At 48.7% G+C, this 24,144-nt stretch overlaps 2 protein-coding genes across 2 annotated transcripts in view; both read left to right on the top strand.

Moving 5' to 3' along the window:
* Window positions 1-2,281, top strand: part of NMNAT1 (nicotinamide nucleotide adenylyltransferase 1) — a 50,171-nt gene extending 47,890 nt beyond the window's left edge. Inside the window, exon 8 of the transcript XR_010118966.1 lies at window positions 2,000-2,281. The gene's annotated coding sequence lies outside the window, so the exon portion shown is untranslated. The remainder of the gene's footprint in view (window positions 1-1,999) is intronic.
* Window positions 2,072-22,305, top strand: RBP7 (retinol binding protein 7). The gene is made up of 5 exons (XM_055261878.2): window positions 2,072-2,179; window positions 2,598-2,724; window positions 12,945-13,123; window positions 13,544-13,645; window positions 21,282-22,305. Exons 1-5 carry the CDS (start codon window positions 2,072-2,074, stop codon window positions 21,330-21,332), a joined length of 567 nt encoding a protein of 188 aa, XP_055117853.1. The 3' UTR covers window positions 21,333-22,305.
* The last annotated feature ends 1,839 nt before the right edge of the window (window positions 22,306-24,144 follow it).

Below are 24,144 nucleotides of genomic sequence, written 5' to 3'. Positions count from 1 at the left end.
TTGTATTTTTCTAGTAGAGACGGGGTTTCACCAAGTTAGCCAGGCTTGTCTTAAACTCCTGACCTCAGGCGATCCACCCACCTCAGCCTCCCAAAGTGCTGGGATTACAGGCGTGAGCCACTGTGCCCAGCCAAATGTTAGCTTTTATTTTTTATTTTATTTTTTTTGAGACAGAGTTTGGCTCGTGTTGCCCAGGCTGGAGTGCAATGACACGGTCTTGGCTCACTGCAACCTCCGCCTCCTGGGTTCAAGTGATTCTCCTGCCTCAGCCTCCCACGTAGCTGGGATTACAGGTGCCTGCCACCATGCCTGGCTAATTTTTTGTATTTTTTTTTTTTTTTTTTGAGACGGAGTCTTGCTCTGTCCCCTAGACTGGAGTGCAATGGCGCGATCTCGGCTCACTGCAAGCTCTGCCTCCCGGGTTCACACATTCACCTGCCTCAGCCTCCCTAGTAGCTGGGACTACAGGCACCCGCCACTATGGCCGGCTAATTTTTTTGTATTTTTAGTAGAGACAGGGTTTCACCGTGTTAGCCAGGATGATCTCGATCTCCTGACCTCGTGATCCACCTGCCTCAGCCTCCCAAAGTGCTGGGATTACAGGCTTGAGTCACCGCACCTGGCCAATTTTTTTGTATTTTTAGTAGAGATGGGGTTTCACCATGTTGATCAGGCTGGTCTCGAACTCCTGACCTCAGGTGATCCACCCACCTCGGCCTCCCAAAGTGCTGGGATTACAGGTGTGAGCTACTGTGCCCGGCCTGCTAGCTTTTATTATATTTGAGTCTGGAACTCATGGGAGAGGTCAGAAATTGACATAGAAATCTTGAGCTGGACACAGTGGCTTACACCTGTACTCCCAGCACTTTGGGAGACCAAGGTTGGAGGGTTGCTTGAGCCTAGGAGTTTGAGACCAACCATGGGCAACACAGGGATACTCCATCTCTATAAAAAATTTAAAAAATTAGTCAGGCATGGTGGCACATGCCTGTAGTTGTAGCTACTCGGAAGGCTGAGGCAGGAAGATCACTTGAGCTCAGGAGGTTGAGGCTACAGTGAACCATGATCATACCATTGCACTCCAGCCTGGGCAACAGAGCAAGACTCTGTCTCAAAAAATAATCAGTCTGGGCATGGTGGCTCATGCCTGTAATTCCAGCACATTGGGAAGCTTAAGTGGGTGGATCTTTTAAGGTTGGGAGTTCGAGACCTACCTGGCCAACATGGTGAAACTCCACCTCTACTAAAAAATATAAAAATTAGCCAGGCATGGTGGCAGGTACCTGTAATCCCAGCTACTCAGGAGGCTGAGGCAGGAGAGTTGCTTGAACCCAAGAGGTGGAGGTTGCAGTGAGCCAAGATCGCGCCATTGCACTCCAGCCTGGGCAACAGAGTGGGACTCTGTCTCAAAGAATAAAATAGAATAAAATAAAATAAAAAGAATAAATGAATAAATAAATACTGCGGGTGCGGTGGCTCACACCTATAATCCCAGCACTTTGGGAGGCCGAGGCGGGCAATTCACAAGGTCAGGAGCTCAAGACCAGCCTGGCCAACATGGTGAAACCCCCATCTCTACTAAGAATACAAAAAATTAGTTGGGCGTGGTCGTGGGCGCCTGTGATCCCAGCTACTCGGGAGGCTGAGGCAGGAGAATCGCTTGAACCTGGGAGGTGGAGGTTACAGTGAGCCGAGATCGAACCACTGCACTCCAGCCCGGGCGATAGAGTGAGACTCCGTCTCAAAAGAAAAAAATAAAAATAAAGTCAGTCAGTCAATCTTGGAGCCAGCATATCTAGGCGGTGTTTGTGGCTAATGTTGTAGGTTGGCCCATATTCCCACCCCTTCTCCTTTGCTTTTCTCTGCTCTGAGGCTAAATGCTGGAGACTAGAATCCCCAGGCCCCCTTGCAGTTAGAAGTGGCATTGATACAGTTTTGGCTAATGAAATGTACACAGAAACCTGCTGAGTAATTTCTTTTCTTTTTTCCAACTATCCAGACTTCAAGGAGATGGGGAGGTTTGTGCTGCAGGGATACTGACCTTTGGTCCTTTCCCTCTTCCCCACCTTGAATGTGGATGTCCTGGCTGGGAACCCAGCTGCCAGCTCATGACCAGGAGGTAACAAGCAGGAATAAAAGGCCACCAGAGTCACAGAGACGAAGCTGCGGCGTTACCGAGGTGCGAATCACTGAGTGTGATTCCTAGGTGCGAATCATCACCAGCAATCACTTCTCTCAGGACTGCTTGTTAAGAAAAATAAACTCCTATTTATTGAGACCATGAGAGTTACGTTGAGAGGTATATTGTTATTTGAAGCTGACAATATTCAATGCCATGAGTTTGAAGATCATCCCTGGGTCATTAACATATAAGCAGGGAAGAAAATGTGGCCCGAAACAGTCTGGGACATGAGAAAGCAGTAGGAGAGGAAGCCCCAAGGAAGGGGGGGAGCTGCCGAGCTCCTGGGCAGAGCCAGGAGCACCGGGCGGAGGCGACCGGGAGCGCAGCGGCTTCTAGGGGCGAGTGAGTCCCACGCGGCCCCACCAGCGCCTCCCGCGCACCGCCCCCACCCCGCCCCGCCCCGCCTGGTTTATAGGGCCCGGCCCCAGCCTCCGGCCGCCCACCGGGGTTTGTCCCGCGACGCCCGACCATGCCCGCCGACCTCAGCGGTACCTGGACCCTGCTCAGCAGCGACAACTTCGAGGGCTACATGCTGGCCCTAGGTAAGGCGGAGGGGAGGCGACGGGGGCGCGAGGCTCGCCGTGGGTCTTGGGATCAGGCGAAGGCGGCCGGGCCGGGCCTGTAGGTACGTCCGCTGTCCGTGTCTCTGCCCTGCTGCGCCCACCGTCGCCCAGTGGCCCCCGAGTCCGCTGGTCCTTGGCACCTCCGTCCATCGGGCGCGGGACCCCAGTCCTTCAGTCCCCCAGTCCGTCCTTCCCCGCGCCCACCCGCCCCCTGTTCCCACGGCCGTCTCTCCACACCCCCTGTCCCTCCGGCCGCCGGTCCCCCACCCATCCTCCCCTGAGTCCCCGCGTCCAGCCCCACGTCCGTCTCTACCCGCACGCGGCACACCCGCGGAGACTGCAGACTGGGGGTCCGGCCGGGGAGGGGGCGCCCGGGACCGAAGCCTCTGCCCGGCGACCCTCCCCGCAGCCGCCCTCCGCGCAGGTCCCGGGGCCCCGGGCGCGCTCCCGCAGCGAGGTCCCCGCAGCCTCGGCGCCCCCGGAGCGGGTCGGGGATGCAGAATCCCGGAGCCAGCGGACGACCCTTCAGGTCCGGGCACCCGCGGGAGTGCAGAGCCTGGTTTGGCCTGGGGTGTGCCCCGACCGCCGCCTCCCGCGAGGGCTGGGTTCCCGCGGCGTTCTTGCTCCCGGGGGCCCCGCGCTGTGCTTCCCGCCCTCATCGCGGTGCCAACGGTGCGCGGACTTTCAACTCACTGCAACCTCCGCCTCCTCGGTTCAAGCGATTCTCCTGCCACAGCTTTACGAGTAGCTGGGATTACAGGCGTGCGCCAGCCACCACGTCCGGCTAATTTTGTACTTTTAGTAGAGAAGAGGTTTCACTATATTGGTCGGGCTAGTGTCGAACTCCTGACCTCAGGTGATCCACCCGCCTCGGCCTCCCAAAGTGCTGGGATTACAGGTGAGCCACGCGCCCTGCCACGGTGTAGTTTTTCTTGTAGCTTTAGGAATCTGGGAAATTGCCGTGCCGGCCGATCCCTGAACCCTTGACCCATGGGCAATTTTTGTTTTCTTTTTCTTTTTCTTTTTTCTTTCTTTTTTTTTTTTTTTGACACGGAGCCTCTGTTGCCCAGGCTGGAGTGCAGTGGCATGATCTCGGCTCACTGCAAGCTCCACCTCTCGGGTTCACGCCATTCTCCTGCCTCAGCCTCTCTGAGTAGCTGGGACTACAGGCGCCAGCCACCATGCCCAGCTAATTTTTGTATTTTTTAGTAGAGACGGGGTTTCACCGTGTTGGCCAGGCTGGTCTCGAACATCTGCCCTCGTGATCCGCCCACCCTGGCCTCCCAAAGTGCTGGGATTACAGGCGTGAGCCACCGCACCAGCCAATTTTTGTTTTCTTAACCTTAGGGCCTATCTTTGTTGATAAAGGGGCATTTATTTTGCTCTTTCATATCCCAAGAGATAAGAATGTTCCTCTGGGTATGGGAAAGGCACCTCTCACTTGAGAGTCTTATGATCTTCTTCAGAGGAAGAGCAGAGAATTCTTTTATGGCCTGCTTCGGGGAAGAGGGGCAGAAGAAGGTCTGAGGGGGACCTTGCTGCTTCTGTTATTTCCTCAAATGCCAAGTGATATGGTTTGGCTGTGTCCCCACCCAAATCTCATATGGGAGTTGTAGCTCCCATAATTCTCATGTGTTGTTGGAGGGACCTGAGAGAGATAATTGAATCATGGGGGCAGTTTCCCCATACTGTTCTGTGGTAGTGAATGTCTCATGAGATTTGATGGTTTTACAAGTGGTTTCCCCTTTCATTTGGCTCTCATTCTCTCTTGCCTGACACCGTGTAAAACGTGCCTTTTGCCTTCTGCCATGATTTCTAGGCTTCCCCAGCCACGTGGAACTGTGAGTTGGTTAAACCTCTTTTTCTTTATAAGTTACCCACTCTTGCCGGCTGTGGTGGCTCACACCTGTAATCCCAGCACTTTGGGAGGCTGAGGCGGGTGGATCAACTAAGATCAGGAGTTCAAGACCAGCCTGGCCAACATGGTGAAACCCGGTCTCAACTAAAAATACAAAAAAAAATTAGCTGGGTGTGGTGGCGGGCGCCTGTAATCCCAGCTACTTTGGGAGGCTGAGGCAGGAGAATCACTTGAACCTAGGAGGCAGAGGTTGCAGTGAGCCGAGATGGTGCCATTGCACTCCAGCCTGGGCAACAAGAGTGAAACTCTGTCTAAAATAATAATAATAATAATAAGTTACCCACTCTTGGGTATGTCTTTATCAGCAGCATGAAAATGAACATAAGGTGCCATGTTCTGAGGTCACCTATCTTGAAACCCATAAATCCAAAACAGTTTTCTGAAAACCAGCAACTGTGTTTTAACTTCAGATCTAATTTGTTAAAGTACTAAGTACTTACATCAATTTGTTAAAGTGCTAAGGACTTAGGTCACACTTATAGCACCAGAGTGGTTATTTACATAATACTGTAACACTTTTTTTTTTTTTTAGATGGAGTCTCGCTCTGTTGCCTAGGCTGGAGTGCAGTGGCGCAATCTCAGCGTAAGCCACCGTGCCCGGCCATAATACTGTAATACATTTTATCTTAAGAATTAAGTTGGTCTGGGTGCGGTGGCTCACGCCTGTAATCTCAGCACTTTGGGATGCCGAGGCAGGTGGATCATGAGGTCAAGAGTTCAAGACCAGCCTGGCCAAGATGGTAAAGCCCTGCTTCTACTAAAAATACAAAAAATTAGCTGGGCATGGTGGCATGCACCTGTAATCCCAGCTACTTGTGAGGCTGAGGCAGGAGAATTGCTTGAACCCAGAAGGCGGAGGTTGCAGTGAGCCGAGATTGTGCCATTGCACTCTAGCCGGGGAGACAGAGCAAGACTCCATCTTGAAAAAAAAAAAAAATTAAGCTAGCAGACTGGGTGCGGTGTTTCATGCCTATAATCCCAGCACTTTGGGAGGCCGAGGTGGGTGGATCACCTGAGGTCAGGAGTTCGAGACCAGCCTGGCCAACATGGTGAAACCCCATCTCTACTAAAAATACAAAAATTAGCTAGGCATGGTGGCTCATGCCTGTAATCCCAGCTAATTGGGAGGCTGAGGCAGGAGAATCGCTTGAACCTGGGAGGTGTAGGTTGCAGTGAGCCCAGATCACGACACTGGGCAACAGAGTGAGGCTTGGTCTCAAAAAAAATAAGTCAGTAAGACAAAAAAAAAAAGAATTCAGCTAGCAATCTTGAATCTTACAGATTTACTTGAATATATAATTTACTTTAAATTTATATGCTTGTTCATGTACATGTAAGGAAAATACATTCCATAAAAAATCACAAATATAGTACTTAGATCTTTAAACTGTAGGGTCTAGGAAAATAATAAATGGTCGCCTCTTTTGTTGTTGTTGTTGTTGAGATGGTCTTTCTCTGTTGCCCAGGCTAGAGTGCAGTGGTGCGATCTCGGCTCCCTGCAACCTCTGCCTCCTGAGTTCAAGCAATTCTCCTGCTTCAGCCTCCTGAGTAGCTGGGATTACAGGCACCCACCACCTCGCCTGGCTAATTTTTGTATTTTTAGTAGAGACAGAGTTTTATCATCTTGGCCAGGCTGCTCTCGAACTCCTGACCTCGTGATCCACCCGCCTTGGCCTCACAAAGTGCTGGGATTACAGGCCTGAGCTACCGTGCCCAGCCGATTGCCTCTTTTTTATTAGTAGAAGTGAGGTGAATGCCTGTTGGCAGTGATGCTAAGGGTCAAATAAGTCACCAGCAAATACACAGCACACATGTCATGATGTGATCCAGCTGGCATCTCATCTGAGGGCAGAAAATCACTCCCTTTTGTCTAAAAACTAGTCTTCAGGAACTGATCCTGCAGCTCCCACCTGGGCTCAGGTATCACTCTCTCCCAGTGTCTGCCAAACCTCAGTGAGAAGAAAGGCAACTTGTCTTTGCACAAAGAAGAAAGTTTACTTGGGTTTTTTTGAGATAGGGTCTTGCTCTGTCACTCAGGCTGGAGTGCAGTGGTGCGATCATGGCTCACTGCAGCCTTGACTTCCTTGTCTCAGGCAATCCTCCCACCTCAGCCTTCCAAGTAGCTGGGACAACAGGCACATACCACCACACTTGGCTAATTTTTCAATTGTTTTGCAGAGATGCTCTCTGGCTATGTTGCCCAGGCTGGTCTCAAACTCCTGGCTACATGCAATCCTCCTGCCTCCGCCTTGCTTGCGTTTTAATATTTGGAGCCAACCTGGGATTTGGGAGTTCCTGGTGTACCCCTACAGTAACCAAGGACACTGAGGGTGCGTGCCTCAGAAATGGAGAAGCCCCATGTTAATGCCCACAGATATTGACCAACTTGTGCAGGTCCTCGCCTTTAGTCCTGTTCTGAACCCGAGAAGGTGGTGGTGTTACCAACTTGTCCCAGGTTACTGTACACTGGGATATATTTATTTAATTTAATTAGTTTATTCATTTATTTATTTTTGAGACGGAGTCTCCCTTTTTTTGCCCAGTCTGGAGTGCAGTGGCACGGATCTTGGCTCACTGCAACTCCATCTCCCTGGTTCAAGCAATTCTTCTGCCTCAGCCTCCCAAGTAGCTGGGATTACAGGTGCACGCCCCCACACCCAGTTAATTTTATATTTTTAGTAGAGACAGAGTTTCACCATGTTTGCCAGGCTGGTCTCAAACTCCTGAGCTCAGGTGACCTGCCTGCCTCGGCCTCCCAAAGTGCTGGGATTACAGGCATGAGCTACTGCACCTGGCCCTACACTGGGATTTAAAGGGATCCCCTCTGCCTTCAACCCACATTGCCTCGAGATTAGAAGTGGCTTTGAGATTAAAGGTTAATACAAACATCTGAAGCTTAGATAAATGTACATTGGTGTGGACTCCTTTGAGATCCTACCTTTAAGTGTATATGCTCACACATTTGTAATAGCACGTGCATCAGACTGTTCCCTCCTACTCGAATGTCTTATTTTCTTTTTTCTTTCTTTTTTTTTTTTTTTGAGATGGAGTCTTGCTCTGTCGCCCAGGCTGGAGTGCAGTGGCGCAATCTCGGCTCACTGCAAGCTCTGCCTCCCGGGTTCATGCCATTCTCCTGCCTCAGCCTCTCCGAGTAGCTGGGACTACAGGCGCCAGCCACCACGCCCGGCTAATTTTTTTTTTGTATTTTTAGTAGAGACGGGGTTTCACCGTGGTATCGATCTCCTGACCTCGTGATCCACCCGCCTCGGCCTCCCAAAGTGCTGGGATTGCAAGCGTGAGCCACCGCACCCGGTCTCAAATGTCTTATTTTCTATTAAACACAATCTAGTAGATGAAAACGCATGGCTTGACCTGGTTAGCAGCCTTATGAGGAATATGGCCTTTTGGACTGTTGAGGTCCTAGTAAGTGTGGACCTGGCAGAAAGTGACCAGAATTTATGCTAATTTATTCATTTTATTTTTATTTTTTGAGATAGGATCTCACTCTGTTGCCCGGGCTGGAGTGTAGTGGCACCATCTTGGCTCACTGCAACCTCCTCCTTCTAGGCTCAAGCGATCCTCCCACCTCAGCCTCCCCAGCAGCCAGGACTACAGGTGCACACCACCATGCCCAGCTAATTTTTATTTTATTTTTTGATAGAGATGCGGTTTCACCGTGTTGGCCAGGCTGGTCTTGAACTCCTGGCCTCAAGTGATCTGCCTGCCTCGGCTTCCCAAAGTGCTGGAATTACAGGCCTGAGCCACTGGACCTGGCCCAGAACTTATGCTAATTCAAAGTAAATTTGGTCTTTAAAGAGGCCAGCCTTGTAACTGCAAATCTGTGAAGTGACAATGTTGCAACATGGTAGTGAGGTAGGAGGCAGGGCTCAACTCCAGAAGCGGGGCTTGGGACAGTGGATCAAACTGAGGACTAACTAAAACAGGGACGGGATGGAAGCAGTTTTCCATAAAACACATACAACAGCATGCCATGTCAGTTTACCGTTGCCATGGCAACACCTGGAGTTAGCACCCCTTTCCATGGCAATGACCAGAGGACCCAAAAGTTACTACCCCTTCCCTAGAAATGTCTGCATAAAACACCTGTTAGCCAGGCGTGGTGGTTCACGCCTGTAATCCCAGCACTTTGGGAGGCTGAGGTTGGTGGATCACCTGAGGTCAGGAGTTCGAGACCAGACTGGCCAACATGGTGAAACCCGTCTCTACCAAAAGTACAAAAATTAGCCGGGTGTGGTGGTGGGCACCTGTAGTCTCAGCTACTGAGGAGGCTGAGGCAGGAGAATCATTTGAATCCGGGAGGCAGAGGTTGCAGTGAGCCAAGATCGTGCTGCCATTACACTCCAGCCTGGGTGACAAGAGCAAAACTCCGTCTAAAAAACAAACAAACAAAAAACCAAAAAACACCCCTTACTCTGCATATAACTAGAAATGGGTATAAATATGACTACAAAACTGCCCTGAGCTGCTACTCTCTGCCTATGGGGTAGCCCTTTTCTGCAGGAGCAGTCACAGAGCTGTGACACTGCTTCTTCAATAAAGCTGTTTTCTTCTGCCTCTGGCTTGCCCTTGAATTCTTTCCTGGGCAAAGCCAAGAACCTTTGCAGGCTAATCCCCATTCTGGGGCTCATCTGCCCTACATGAGTAGTGCAAATTGTAAATTTACTAGCAACAAATTGCCTCACAGATTTTATTTATTTATTTTTTGAGATGGATTCTTGCTCTGTCACCTAGGCTGGAGTGCAGTAGCGAGATTTCAGCTTGCTGCAACCTCCACCTCCCAAGTTCAAGAGATTCTCCTGCCTAAGCCTCCCGAGTAGCTGGGATTATAGGCACCCCCCACCACGCCTGACTAATTCTTATATTTTTAGTAGAGATGGGATTTTGCCATGTTGGCCAGGCTGGTCTCGAACTCCTGACCTCAGGTGATCTGCCCGCCTCAGCCTCCCAAAGTGTTAGGATTACAGGCGTGAACTACCACGCTCGGCCTGCCTCACAGATTTTTTTTTTTTTTTTTTGAGACAGAGTCTCGCTGTCGCCCAGGCTGGAGTGCAGTGGCGCGATCTTGGCTCACTGCAGGCTCCGCCCCCTGGGGTTCACGCCATTCTCCTGCCTCAGCCTCCCGAGTAGCTGGGACTACAGGCGCCCGCCACCTCTCCCGGCTAATTTTTTGTATTTTTAGTAGAGACGGGGTTTCACTGTGTTAGCCAGGATGGTCTCGATCTCCTGACCTCGTGATCCGCCCGCCTCGGCCTCCCAAAGTGCTGGGATTACAGGCATGAGCCACTGTGCCCGGCCTTTTTTTTTTTTTTAGACAGAGTTTTGCTCTTGTTGCCCAGGTTGGAGTACAATGGTGGGATCTCGGCTCACTGCAACTTCCGTCTCCCCGGTTCAAGCAATTCTCCTGCTTCAGCCTCCTGAGTAGCTGGGATTACAGGCATGCCCCACCACGCCCAGCTAATTTTGTATTTTTAGTAGAGACGGGGTTTCTCCATGTTGGTCAGGCTAGTCTCCAACTCCTGACCTCAGGTGATCGCCCGCCTCAGCCTCCCAAAGTGCTGGGATTACAGGCGTGAGCCACCGCGCCCAGCCAGATTGATTGATTGATTTTGAGATGGGGTTTCCCTATTGTTGCCCAGGCTGGAGTGAAATGGTGCAATCTCAACTCACCTCAACCTCTGCCTCCCAGGTTCAAGCAACTCTCCTGCCTCAGCCTCTGGAGTAGCTGGGATTACAGGCATGCCCCACCACACCCAGCTAATTTTGTATTTTTAGTAGAGACGGGGCTTCTCCATGTTGGTCAGGCTGGTCCTGTTGGACTGCCCGCCTCGGCCTCCCAAAGTGCTGGGATTACAAGCATGAGCCACCAGGCCCAGCGCCTCACAGATTTTAAAAGCATAACTGCTTAAAAGCATAACTCGAAAGTCATTGTTAGTCTAAAGTTATTGGGTTTTGTTTTGCTTACATAATAGGGTTTAAGGAAAGTCAGCAGTAAGTTTGGCTTGGTCATATTAATAATAGGAAATGAGCCTGAGTAACATGGTGAAACTTCATCTCTATGAAAGAAGGCCGGGCGCGGTGGCTCACGCTTGTAATCCCAGCACTTTGGGAGGCCGAGGCGGGCGGATCACAAGGTCAGGAGATCGAGACCACGGTGAAACCCCGTCTCTACTAAAAAATACAAAAAATTAGCCGGGCGTGGTGGCGGGCGCCTGTAGTCCCAGCTACTCGGAGAGGCTGAGGCAGGAGAATGGCGTGAACCCGGGACGCGGAGCTTGCAGTGAGCCGAGATTGTGCCACTGCACTCCAGCCTGGGCGAAAGAGCAAGACTCCGTCTCAAAAAAAAAAAAAAAAAAAAAAGAAAGAAAAATTCAAAAATTAGCCAGGTGTGGTGGCACATGCCTGTAGCCCCAGCTACTTGGGAGGCTGAGGTGGGAAGATCTCTTGAGCCTGGGAAGCAAAGGCTGCAGCGAGCCGAGATCGCAGCACCACTGCAGTCCAGCATGGGCAACAGAATGAGACCCTGTCTCAAAAAAATAATAATAATAGGAAGTGATTTTAAGGTTTTGGTCTCAATACTTAAATATTGTGGAAAGCCAGTAAAGCCTGCATCATATTGCATCTCAAACTAAAAACTGGAGTTCTAGAGTTAAACACAAGCTTTTTTATTTGTAGCTGAGACTACAGGCGTGTACCACTATGCCCAGCTGGTTTTTTTTTATTTTTATTTTTTGTTTGTTTTTTTTGAGACGGAGTCTCGCTCTGTCGCCCAGGCTGGAGTGCAGTGGCACGATCTCGGTTCACTGCAAGCTCTGCCTCCCAGGTTCATGCCATTCTCCTGCCTCAGCCTCCTGAGTGGCTGGGACTACAGGCACCCACCACCACGCCCGGCTAATTTTTTGTATTTTTAGTAGAGATGGGGTTTCACCGTGTTAGCCAGGATGGTCTCAATCTCCTGACCTTGTGATCCGCCCGCATAGGCCTCCCAAAGTGCTGGGATTACAGGCGTGAGCCACCGCGCCCGGCCAAAAATATTTAAAACATTTCCAGGCATGGTGGCATGTGCCTGTAGTCCCAGCTATTCGAGAGGCTGAGATAGGAGAATCACTTGAGCCTGAAAGGTCGAGGCAGCAGTGAGCCATGATTGCACCACTGCACTCCAGCCTGGGTGACAGAATGAGATCCTGTCTCAAAAAAAAAAAAAATTATAAATACATAGTAGTATATAGCTGGGTGTGGTGATGCAAGCCTGTAATTCCAGTTACTCAGGAGGCTGAGGCAAGAGAACTGCTTGAACCCGGGAGGGGAGGTTTCAGTGAGCTGAAATCGTGCTACTGCTCTCCCCAACCTGGGCGACAGAGTGAGACTGTGTCTCGGGAAAAAAAAAAAAAAGAAAAAAAAGTATACATATATATATATGTGCGTGTGTGTGTGTGTGTGTGTATATATATATATATATAGAGAGAGAGAGAGAGAGAGGTATATACATGAATCCAGTGTTTTTGAGTTTTGTTTTCATTGTTGTTGAGAAACTGTTCAAATGCTCTCTTAATTCAAAGTGTAAATACATAAGGCAGAAAAAGGCAGAGTTATGACTGAGGCTGGGTTGGCAGGCCTAAACCCTGTCCCTTTGATTTTCTTTTTCTTTCTTTCTTTTTTTGAGTTGGAGTCTCGCTGTGTTGCTCAGGCTGGAGTGCAGCGGTGTGATCTCGGCTCACCGCAACCTCCGCCTCCTGAGTTCAAGCAATTCTCCTGCTTCAGCCTCCAAAGTAGCTGGGATTACAGGCATATGCCACCATGCCTGGCTAATTTTGTATTTTTAGTAGAGATGGGGTTTCTACATGTTAGTCAGACTGGTCTCAAACTCCTGACCTCAGGTGATCTGCCCTCCTTGGCCTCCCAAAGTGCTGGGATTACAGGTGTGAACCACCACGCCTGGCCTACAGTTTATATTTTTTTATAGAGACAGAGTCTTGCTATGTTGCCCAAGCTGGTCTCAAACTCCTAAGCTCAAACAATCCTCCTTTCTCTGTGTCCCAAAGCGCTGGGATTACTGCACCTGGCATTTGCAAACTTTTTCATCAGGCTGCGGTTGGCAGTTTGCCAGGATGATTCCTTGTAGATCTGATTTTGGCAGCAAACAACATTGAAGTCATACTGGAAATGCTAACAATTACATGTGGTGATTTTGAGAACAGCTACCAAATTCTTCACTTTTGCATCTCAAGCGAATGTTCAAATATTTTTAAAAATTATTTTTAAGGTATTGACTTTGCCACTCGTAAAATAGCCAAGTTACTGAAGCCACAGAAAGTGATTGAGCAGAATGGGGATTCTTTTAGCATCCACACGAACAGCAGCCTAAGGAACTACTTTGTGAAATTTAAAGTTGGAGAAGAATTTGATGAAGATAACAGAGGCCTGGACAACAGAAAATGCAAGGTAAAATTCAAAGAAATGCCAGGTGCGGTGGATTACGCCTGTAATCCTAACACTTTGGGAGGCCAAGGCAGGCGGATCACCTGAGGTCAGGAGTTCGAGACCAGCCTGGGCAACATGGCAAAACCCTGTCTCTACAAAAAAATTCAAAAAGTAGGCGGGTGTGCTGTAGGAGCCTGTAATCCCAGCTACTTGGGAGGCTGAGGCAGGAGAATCACTTGAACTCGGGAGGTGGAGGTTGGTTGCAGTAAGCCAAGATCGTGCCACTGCACTCCAGCCTGGGTGACAGAGCGGGACTCCGTCTAAAAAAAAAAAAAAGCAGTAAGTTGGCTGTTAATTTTGCAAGGGTAACTTGGCATTCTACTTCATAACACTTGAGGATCCTGCCAGGACAAGCTAACATTTTCTCCTCTCCTCATGCAGAGCTTGGTTATATGGGACAATGACAGGCTCACCTGTGTCCAGAAGGGAGAAAAGAAGAACAGAGGCTGGACCCATTGGATCGAAGGAGACAAACTCCACCTGGTATCCACCACATTTTGTTCTCAATGAGACGATACAGTATGAAAGGAAACATCAGGCCGAGTGTGGTGGCTCACGCCTGTGATCCCAGCACTTTAGGAGGCCGAGGTGGGTGTATCACTTGAGGTCAGGAGACCAGCCTGGGCAACATGGTGAAAGGAGTGTCGCTCTGTCACCAGGCTGGAGTGCAGTGGCGCGATCTTGGCTCACTGCAACCTCCACCTCCTAGGTCCAAGCAATTCTCCTGCCTCAGCCTCCTGAGTAGCTGGGACTACAGGCACGCACCACCACACCCAGCTAATTTTTGTATTTTTAGTGGAGATGGGGTTTCACCATGTTGGCCAGGATGGTCTCGGATCTCTTGACCTCATGATCCGCCCGCCTCGACCTCCCAAAGTGCTGGGATTACAGGCGTGAGCCACCACCACACCTGGCCCATCTCTACTGAAAATACAAAAATTAGCCAGGCATAGGGGCGCATGCCTATAATCTCATCTTATATTAAATGAAACAGCCGAATATTCCGACAGAGGCAGGAAGATAACATGCAAATACTCATGGAACAATTCTTACCTATTATATGTAATAGCTGCTTTATGTATACATAGATATACATAGATTGATATAGTAGCTCACATCTTTGGAATGATTATTTTGGGCCCAATTACTGTGCTCAATCCTTTGAGTGTGTTATCTCATTTAATCTTCATCACAATCCTGGGAAAAGGACTCTATTTTTCCCATTCACAAATAAATTGGGATTTTGAAATTCCCCAAGGCTGCTGTCAAAAGCATCAGAATCCAGTTTAAAAGGGTTTATTCAGACTGGGCGCGGTGGCTCACGCCTGTAATCCCAGCACTTTGGGAGGCCAAGGTGAGCAGATCACAGGTCAGGAGATCAAGATCATCCTGGCCAACATGGTGAAACCCCGTCTCTACTAAAAATACAAAAATTAGCTGGGCATGGTGGCACATGTCTGTAAATCCCAGCTACTTGGGAGGCTAAGGAAGGAGAATCGCTAGAACCAGTTAGTCGGAGGTTGCAGTGACAGTGCCACACCACTGCACTACGGCCTGGCGACAGAGGCCGTTTCAAAAAAAAATAAAATAAGGGTTTATTCAGGCATGAAGATGAGGACAGCCACCCAGGAAACACAGACTTCAAAGAAATGGGGTCAGTACACCCAAGCTGAAAAGTTAATGTCTTATTATTATTATTTTTTTTGAGATAGAGTCTCTCCCTCTGTCACCCAGTGTTACCCAGGCTAGGGTGCAGTGGTGCGATCTCAGCTCACTGCAACCTCTGCTTCCTGGGTTCAAGCGATTCTCCTGCCTCAGCCTCCCGAGTAGCTGGGACTACAGGCATGCACCACCATACCCAGCTAATTTTGTATTTTTAGCAGAAACGGGATTTTACCAAATCCCCAAACGGGATTTTTGTTTGTTTGAGACAGTTTCACTCTTGTCATCCAGGCTGGAGTGCCGTGGCGCGATCTTGGCTCACTTCAAACTCCTCCTCCCAGGTTCAAGCGATTCTCCTGCCTCAGCCTCCCGAGTAGCTGGGATTACAAGTGCCTGCCACCACACCAGGCTAATTTTTGCATTTTTAGTAGAGACGGGGTTTCGCCATGCTGGCCAGGCTGGTCTCGAACTCCTGGCCTCAAGTGATCAGCCCACCTGGGCCTCCCAAAGTGTTGGGATTACGGGCATGGTCGCTTGTAATAAAAATTTAATTTCTTGGAATGTAATTTTTGGAGTTTTTCTTTTTCTTTTTCTTCTTTTACTTTTAAGCTGTTGGACTTGAGGTGTTTTTCTTTAATGGCTTTATTGAGGTATACTTTATGTACCAAACAATGCACCTGTTTTAAGTGTACAGTTTGATAATTTCTAGTAAATGTATACAGGTGTACAACCATTTCCATTATCCAGTTTCAGACAAGTCAATCACTCCAAAACATTCCCTAGAGGCCATATGCTGACAACTATTATTTTACAGCTTGTTTTGTTTTGTTTTGTTTTTGAGATGGAGTCTTGCTCTGTCGCCCAGGCTGGAGTGCAGTGGCATGATCTCAGCTCGCTGCAAACTCTGCCTCCTGGGTTCAAGCAATTCTCCTGTCTCAGCCTCCCAAGTAGCTGGGACTACAGGCGCATGCCACAACACCTGGCTAATTTTTGTATTTTTAGTAGAGACAGGGTTTCACCATATTGGTCAGGCTGGTCTCAAACCCCTGGCCTCAGGTGATCCACCCACCTCTGCCTCCAAAAGTTCTGGGATTACAGGCGTGAGCCACCGTGCCTGGCCTGTTTTTGTTTGTGTTTTTGAGACAGAGTCTTCCTCTGTCATCCAGGCTTGAGTGCAGTGGCGCGATCTTGGCCCTCTGCAACCTCCACCTCCTGGGTTCAAGGGATTCTCCTGCCTCAGCCTCCCAAGTAGCTGGGATTACAGGCACCCGCTACCATGCCCAGCTAATTTTTTTTTTTTTTTTTTGAGACGGAGTTTCACTCTTGTTGCCCAGGCTAGAGTACAATGGTGCAATCTCGGCTCACCACAACGTCTGCCTCCCGGGTTCAACGATTTTCCTGCCTCAGCCTTCCTGAGTACCTGGAATTACAGGCATGCACCACCACGCCTGGCTAATTTTGTATTTTTAGTAGAGACGGGGTTTCTCCATGTTGGTCAGGCTGGGCTCGAACTCCCGACCTCAGGTGATCCGCCCACTTCGGCCTCCCAAAGTGCTGGGATTACAGGTGTAAGCCACCACGCACGGCCATGCCCAGCTAATTTTTGCATTTTTAGTAGAGACACGGTTTTGCCATGTTGGCCAGGCTGGTCTCGAATTCCTGACCTCAGGTGATCCGCCCGCCTTGGCCTCCCAAAGTGCTGGGATTACAGGCGTGAGCCACCCCGCCTGGTAAGGTCTTACTTATACAGACAGAAAACAAAGAAGTTTCGCAGGATTACAACATTTTCTATACAAAGCTGTTTTATGAGTTACAGGAATTTGATTAGTTACCACTCAGTTTTTTTTCCTTTTTCTTTCCAGTTTAAATAATATATTTAACATTCTTTATTTTATTTTTCTTCCTCCTCATTCTTGCTGTCATCTTAAGAGTATATTTAACATTCCATCTTAGATAATGTGATAGTCATAGGTCTTTGTATAAGAGAAGGAAGAGATTCACCTGCTTTGGGAAAAAAGAAGAAACAGGGAAGTGAGTCTGTGATTAAGATCAACAGTAGAGGGAAGCCTTCTCTGGTGCCCGTTAGTTTTTTACAAAACAGTGTAGGTAAAGAAAAAGGCTAATCTATAACCAGAGAAATTAAGGTTATAGCTGTCTAGGTTACAGCTGCCTTTCACATGTCTCAGGTCCCATAATCACATTCCTTTAAGACTCAAAATAACTTAAAGTTTCATCAGCTTTGATTGTGAATTACGTATTTTCACACTGTAGAGTGAAGATTCAAATACAGGTCTGACAAGAATGTGTGCTCTCAGCTCTGTGCTTTTTTGCCTCACTGTATGTGTGAAATCTAGGTGAGACCCATGAGAACAAAACTAGAGCACTTTCCTTAAAGTTGGGTCTGGGTAGTCTTTGATTACCAAGGCCTTGAAGATATTTTGATTCTAGATAGACAAATCTCATACTCTTCTGACAATAAAAAAGTAAGAGATCGGGCATGGGATTACGGGCTCACGCCTGTAATCCCAGCACTTTGGGAAGCTAAAGCAGGCGGATCACCTGAGGGTAGGAGTTCGAGACCAACCTGGCCAATATGATGAAACCCCATCTCTACTATAAATACAAAAATTAGCTGGGTGGCGCCGGGCGCAGTGGCTCACGCCTGTAATCCCAGCACTTTGGGAGGCCAAGGTGGACGGATCACTTGAGGTCGGGAGTTCAAGACCAGCCTGACCAACATGGAGAAACCCCGTCTCTACTAAAAAATATTTTTAAAAAATTAGCCGGGAGTGGTGGTGCATGCCTCTAATGCCAGCTACTTGGGGAGCTGAGGCAGGAGAATCACTTGAACCTGGGAGGCGGAGGTTGTGGTGAGCTGAGATCACGCCATTGCACTCCAGCCTGGGCAACAAGAGTGAAACTCCATCTCAAAAAAAAAAAAAAAATTAGGCAGGCTGTGGCAGGCACCTGTAATCCCAGCTACTCAGGAGGCTGAGGCATGAGAATCGCTTGAACCCGGGAGGCAGAGGTTGCAGTGAGCCAAGATCATGCCACTGCACTCCAGCCTGGGGGATAGAGCCAGATTCTGTCTCAAAAAAAAAACAAAGTAAGAAACTTGCCTTTGCAAATACGTAATATGGAATTTCAAAGAATATATACACATGTTCGAGGATTTAGATTAGTTGGTTGTAAGAGGTAATGTTCAAATTATGCACAACAGCTGGGTGTGGTGGCACTTGCCTGTAGTCCCAGTTACTGGATAGGCCGAGGCAGGAAGATCGCTTCAGCCCAGGAGTTTGAGTCAAGCCTGGGGAACATAGGAAGAGCCTGTCTTTAAAAAAAAAAGAAAAGAAAAGGAAGGCTAGGCACGGTGGCTTACACCTGTAATCCCAGCACTTTGAGAGGCCGAGGCAGGTGGATCACCTGAGGTCAGGAGTTTGAGACCAACCTGGCCAGCATGGCGAAACCCCGTCTCTACTAAAAATGCAAAAATTAGCCTGGTGTGGTGGCAGGCACTTGTAATCCCAGCTACTCGGGAGGCTGAGGCAGGAGAATCGCTTGAACCTGGGAGGAGGAGTTTGAAGTGAGCCAAGATCGCGCCACGGCACTCCAGCCTGGATGACAAGAGTGAAACTGTCTCAAACAAACAAAAAAAGAGAAATACCAAATTGTGTACATCCTTCTCTAGCATATCCTGGAAATCTGCCCAAGCAGGGCACAGAAGTACTTTTGTTCTAAGGATACTCATGGAATGATTCTTACTTACCACGATATTTTTTTTTTTTTTTTTTTTTTGAGACAGAGTCTCACTCTGTCGCCTAGGCTGGAGTGCAGTAGCTTGATCTCAGCTCACTGTAACCTCCTCCTCCTGGGTTCAAGCAATTCTCCTGCCTCAGCCTCCCAAGTAGCTGGGATTACAGGCACCCGCTACCACGCCCAGCTAATTTTTGTATTTTTAGTAGAGACAGGGTTTCACCATGTTGGTCAGGCTGGTCTCAAATTCCTGACCTCAGGTGATCCACCCCCTCAGCCTCCCAAAGTGCTGGGATTACAGGCGTGAGCCACCGCGCCCAGCCACCATGATATATTAAAAAATATTTGGTTGCTGGGTGTGGTGGTTCACTTCCGTAATCCCAGCACTTTGGGAGGACATGGCAAGAGGATCACTGGAGTCCAGGAGTTTAATGCCAGTCTGGGCAATATAGTGTGACTCTGTCTCTATAAAAAATTGGCCGGGGGCAGTGGCTCATACCTATAAGCCCAGAATTTTGGAAGGTCGGGGCAGGTGGATCATCTGAGGTTAGGAGTCGGAAACTAGCCTGGCTAACATGGTGAAATGCTGTCTCTACTAAAAAATACAAAAATTAGCCGGGCGTGGTGGCGGGCACCTGTAGTCCCAGCTTCTCAGGAGGCTGAGGCAGGATAATCGCTTGAACCTGGGAGGTGGAGGTTGCAGTGAGCCAAGATAGCGCCATTGCACTCCAGCCTGGGCAACAAGAGCAAGACTCCGTCACAAAAAATTAAAAAAAATTAGCTGGGTGTGGTGACGGGTGCCTGTAGTCCTAGCTACTTGGGTGGCTGAGGTGGGAGGATTACTTAGGCCCAGGAAGTTGAGGCTAAGGTGAGCCATGACTGCACCACTGCATTCCAGCCTGGGCGAAGGAGTAAGGACCTGTCTCCAAATCAGAAAAAGGATCTTTTGTGTGCTAATGACATGACTGTCTACTGAGGGTCCTTAGATAGCTTTAGGATGGGGGCTGCTCACCAGAAAATCGAAGGCAGGATTAGAGGGTTGGAACTTTCAGCCTCATCCCTGAGGGAAGAGGGGCTGGAGATTGAACTAATCACGAATAGCCAATGACTTAATCAATCAATCATGCCTATGTGCTGAAACATCCACTAAAAACTAAACCACGGGGTTTAGAGAGCTTCCATGTTGAATGGTGAACATTCATGTGTGTGGTGAATACATTGAGGTGCTGGGAGGGTTGCATGCTCCCCCTTCCTACTTTGCCCTATGCATCTGTTCCATCAGGCTTTCTTTTCTTTTCTTTCTTTTTTCTTTTTTCTTTTTTTTGAGATGGAGTCTTGCTCTGCTGCCCAGGCTGGAGTGCAGTGGCGCAATCTTGGCTCACTGCAACCTCCGCCTCCTGGGTTCAAGCAATTCTCCTGCCTCAAGTGTCCTGAGTAGCTGGGATTACAGGCATGCACCACCACACCCAGCTAATTTTTGTATTTTTAGTACGACAGGGTTTTGCCATGTTGGCCAGGCTGATCTAGAACTCCTGACCTCAGGCGATCTGCCCACCTTGGCCACTCAAAGTGCTGGGATTACAGGCATGTGCACCTGGCCCCGTCAGGCTGTTTTTGAGTTGTTTATTTTATAATAAACTGGTAATAGTAAGTAAAGGGACTTTCTGAGTTTTGTGAGCCCTTCTAGCAAATTATCAAGCCTGAGGAGGGGTTGTGGGAAAACCTGATTTGTAGCTGGTCAGTCAGAAATATGGGAGGTCCCAAACTTGTGACAGGTGTCTGAAGTTGGGGGGAGTCTTGTGAGACTGCATCCTTAACCTATGTGGTCTGTGCTAACTCTGGGTAGTTAGTACCCAAATTAAATTGGTTTACTGGACACTTGGTTGGTGTCAGAGAGTTGGAGAAGTGGGACTGGAAAAGACACCACACAACTGGTGTCAGGCATTTAAAAACCCACACCTTTGGTGTCAGAAGTGTTGAGAGTAGGCCAGGTGCCGTGGCTTATCACTGTAATCCTAGCACTTTGGGAGGGCAAGGCAGGAAAATCATTTGAGGCTAGGAGTTCAAGACCAGCCTAGGGGTCAGGCGCGGTGGCTCATGCCTGTAATCTCAGCACTTTGGGAGGCTGAGGCGGGCAGATCATGAGGTCAGGAGTTCAAGAACAGCCTGGCCAACATGGTGAAACCCCGTCACTACTAAAAATACGAAAATTAGCAGAGCATGGTGGCACACACCTGTAATCCTAGCGACTCCGGAGGCCAAGGCAGAAGAATTGCTTGAAGGCAATTCTTCCGCTTGAAGGTGGAGGTTGCAGTGAGCCAAGATTGCACCACTGCACTCCAGCCTGGGCTACAGAGTGAGACTCCATCTCAAAAAAAAAAAAAAGACCAGCCTAGGTAGTGGTAAAACCCTGTCCCTATAAAAAAACACAAAAATTAGCCGGGCATGGTGGCACGTGCCTGTAGTGTCCCAGCTACTTTGGGGGCTGAGGTGGGAGGATCTCTTGAGCCTGGGAGGCAGAGGTTACAGTGAGCTGAGATCTCACCACTGTACTTAGCCAGGATGACAGAGTGAGACCCCATCTCAAAAAAGAAAAAAACGTGTTCCAGAAAAGGTTTAAAATACAATAAAAAATAAGTGTTGAGAGTAAAAACAGACCACATGCAAACTCATCTTTCTTATTGCCTTCCTCCTTACGCCCTAGGAAATGTTCTGTGAAGGTCAAGTGTGCAAACAGACATTCCAGAGAGCCTGATCCATATCCAGCAGCAGAGCCCACTTGTGGCTGCAGCTTTATGCCAAATTATATTGCAGACCAAACAGATGTTTATCTATCCCATTTGGTGATGAGGACTCTTGGCTGGAGAGAGCCACACAGCCTGTAACCTGAAGTCATCTAGATTATGGGGAAACTGCTTAGCTTCAATAAACCTGTCCAAATGACTCTGAAGTTTTTCCTTTTCCATTCAGGAAATCCTAGCATTTAAAAAAATATTTGAAAGTCTTCCAGGTGCACGAAAGACACAGCAATGAACAAGCTGTCATTCCTGCCTTCAAGGCTAGTGAGGAAGCTGGCCAAAACAAGCAACCTGAACAGCTGCCAGAGCTCTGGGGGTGGGGGACAGATGACTTTGAGGCATGGACAGATGGTGATATTGACAGGGGTCTGGGATGGTGATTTTTGTTTCCTTTCTTTTCTTTTTTTTTTTTTTTGAGACAATGTCTTGCTCTATCATCCAGGCTAGAGTGCAGTGGCTCACTGAAACCTCTGGCTCCTGGCTTCAAGCAATTCTCCTGCCTCGTCCTCCTAAGTAGTTGGGATTATAGGCGTGTGTCACCATGCTCAGCTAATTTTTGTATTTTTAGTAGAGATGGGTTTCACCAGGTTGGCCAGGATGGTCTCGATCTCTTGACCTTGTGATCCACCTGCCTTGGCCTCCCGAAGTGCTGGGATTACAGGCGTGAGTCACCGCACCCAGCCCTGGGCAGTTTCTATTGCTATTCCCAGAAGAAGTCTAGAGTAGCCAAATTCAAGCTTTCAAAGGCTCTTAACTGCTCAAGTTAATTTTTTTTTTTGAGACAGAGTCTCGCTGTGTTGCACAGGCTGGAGTGCAGTGGCATGATCTCGGCTCACTGCAAGCTCCGCCTCCCGGGTTCATGCCATTCTCCTGCCTCAGCCTCCCAAGTAGCTGGGACTACAGGCGCCCACCCCCATGCCCGGCTAATTTTTTTGTATTTTTAGTAGAGAGAGAGTTTCACCGTATTAGCCAGGATGGTCTTGATCTTCTGACCTCATGATCCACCCACCTCGGCCTTCCAAAGTGCTGGGATTACAGGTGTGAGCCACTGCGACCGGCCTGCTCAAGATAATTTTTAGGGCTAACTATGACATGAACCGCAAAATTCCTGTACTCTAGATGGCAGAAACCAAGATAAAGTATCCCCACATGGCCACAAGGTTAAGCTCTTAAGGACACAAGACAAGGCAGAGAAGTTTCATTTGGCATTGGTTTCAGGGACCCATAGCAACATTTGTAACTGACCAGCCTGATGGGCTGGCTTGAAAACTTGGCTTATAGGCATCCTAAACCCACGTTCTATCCCGTGATACTCCCCTCTTCATTACAGAACAACACAGAAAGACAAATTCTTAGCATAAAGTACACCAGATTTGCTACAGCCTAAGATTAGTCTGACAAATCATTTTTTTCTACTAATCAAACCCTTGCAGAGAAGACAAATAGTGGCATTGACCGTTTACACAACATATACAGAGAGAGAGAGACCAGAAACTTGGCTGGTAAGAATTTCTTCCTCTGGCTGGGCGCAGTGGCTCATACCTGTAATCTCAGCCCTTTGGGAGGCTGAGGCGGGTGGATCACGAGGTCAAGAGGTCCAGACCATCCTGGCCAACATGGTGAAACCCCGTCTCTACTAAAAATACAAAAATTAGCTGGGCGTGGTGGTGCGCGCCTGCAGTCCCAGATACTCAGGAGGCTGAGGCAGGAGAATTGCTTGAACCCGGGAGGTGGAGGTTGCGGTGAGCCTAGATCACGCCACTGCACTCCAGCCTGGAGACAGAGCGAAACTCCGTCTCAAAAAAATAAAAAAGAAAAGAAAAAAAAAGAATACAACTCAGGCACAGCCAAACGGAGGAGATGCATGGGACAAGGTTTAGTGGGGGGCTGCGGAGCTTCCTTGCCCTCTGCAGATGCACCACCCTTGTAGTGCATGGATATGTTTGAGGCAGGAGACCAGGGTCTGGAGGCAGGGAACCTAAGGCTGTTTTGGGCTGACTTCCTAGAACTAAAGTGAAAGGAAAATCCTAACTTTCCAAGCCTAAGTAATAAAAGGACCAGAGGCTACCGCTTTGCAACCCTTACCTTTTCTGTGGCAGATGGGAAATTGTAAGTACCTCTAATTAATTAATTAATTACCTTTTTTTTTTGAGACAGAGTCTCTCTCTGTTGCCCAGGCTGGAGTGCAGTGGCACCATCTCAGCTCGCTGCAACCTCCACCTCCTGCGTTCAGGTGATCCTGACCTCAGGTGATCCCCCTACACTTACTGGGCTGCATTCCCAGAAGATTAAGGCATTCTTAGTCACAGGATGAGATAGGAGGACAGCACAAGACACAGGTCACAAAGACCTTGCTAATAAAACAGGTTGTGGTAAAGAAGCCAGGAAAACCCACCAAAACCAAGATGGTGATGAGAGTGGCCTCTGGTCTTCCTCACGGCTCATCATACACTAACTATAATGCATTAGCATTAGCACCCACCATGCCCAGCTAATTTTTGTATTTTTAGTAGAGATGGGGTTTCACCATGTTGGCCAGGATGGTCTTCATCTCTTGACCTCGTCATCTGCCCGCCTCTGCTTTCCGCAACCAATCAGACTGATTACAGGCCACTACTTCATTTCATTTACATGGGTGAACACCCAGTGGCCAATGGAAAATCTCTAGTGGGTATTTGGACTGGAGAAAATTCTGTATCCAGGGCCCTTGAGTGGCTGCTGGGGCCCGCTCCCACCTGGTGAAATGTACTTTCATTTTCAATAACTCTC

Source organism: Symphalangus syndactylus, chromosome 22 (genome assembly GCF_028878055.3).
Source record: "Symphalangus syndactylus isolate Jambi chromosome 22, NHGRI_mSymSyn1-v2.1_pri, whole genome shotgun sequence".
In the NCBI taxonomy this organism is placed as follows: Eukaryota; Metazoa; Chordata; class Mammalia; order Primates; family Hylobatidae; genus Symphalangus; species Symphalangus syndactylus.
The sequence above is the reverse complement of the archived record's forward strand: the minus strand, read 5'-3'. Positions and strand labels throughout refer to the sequence as shown.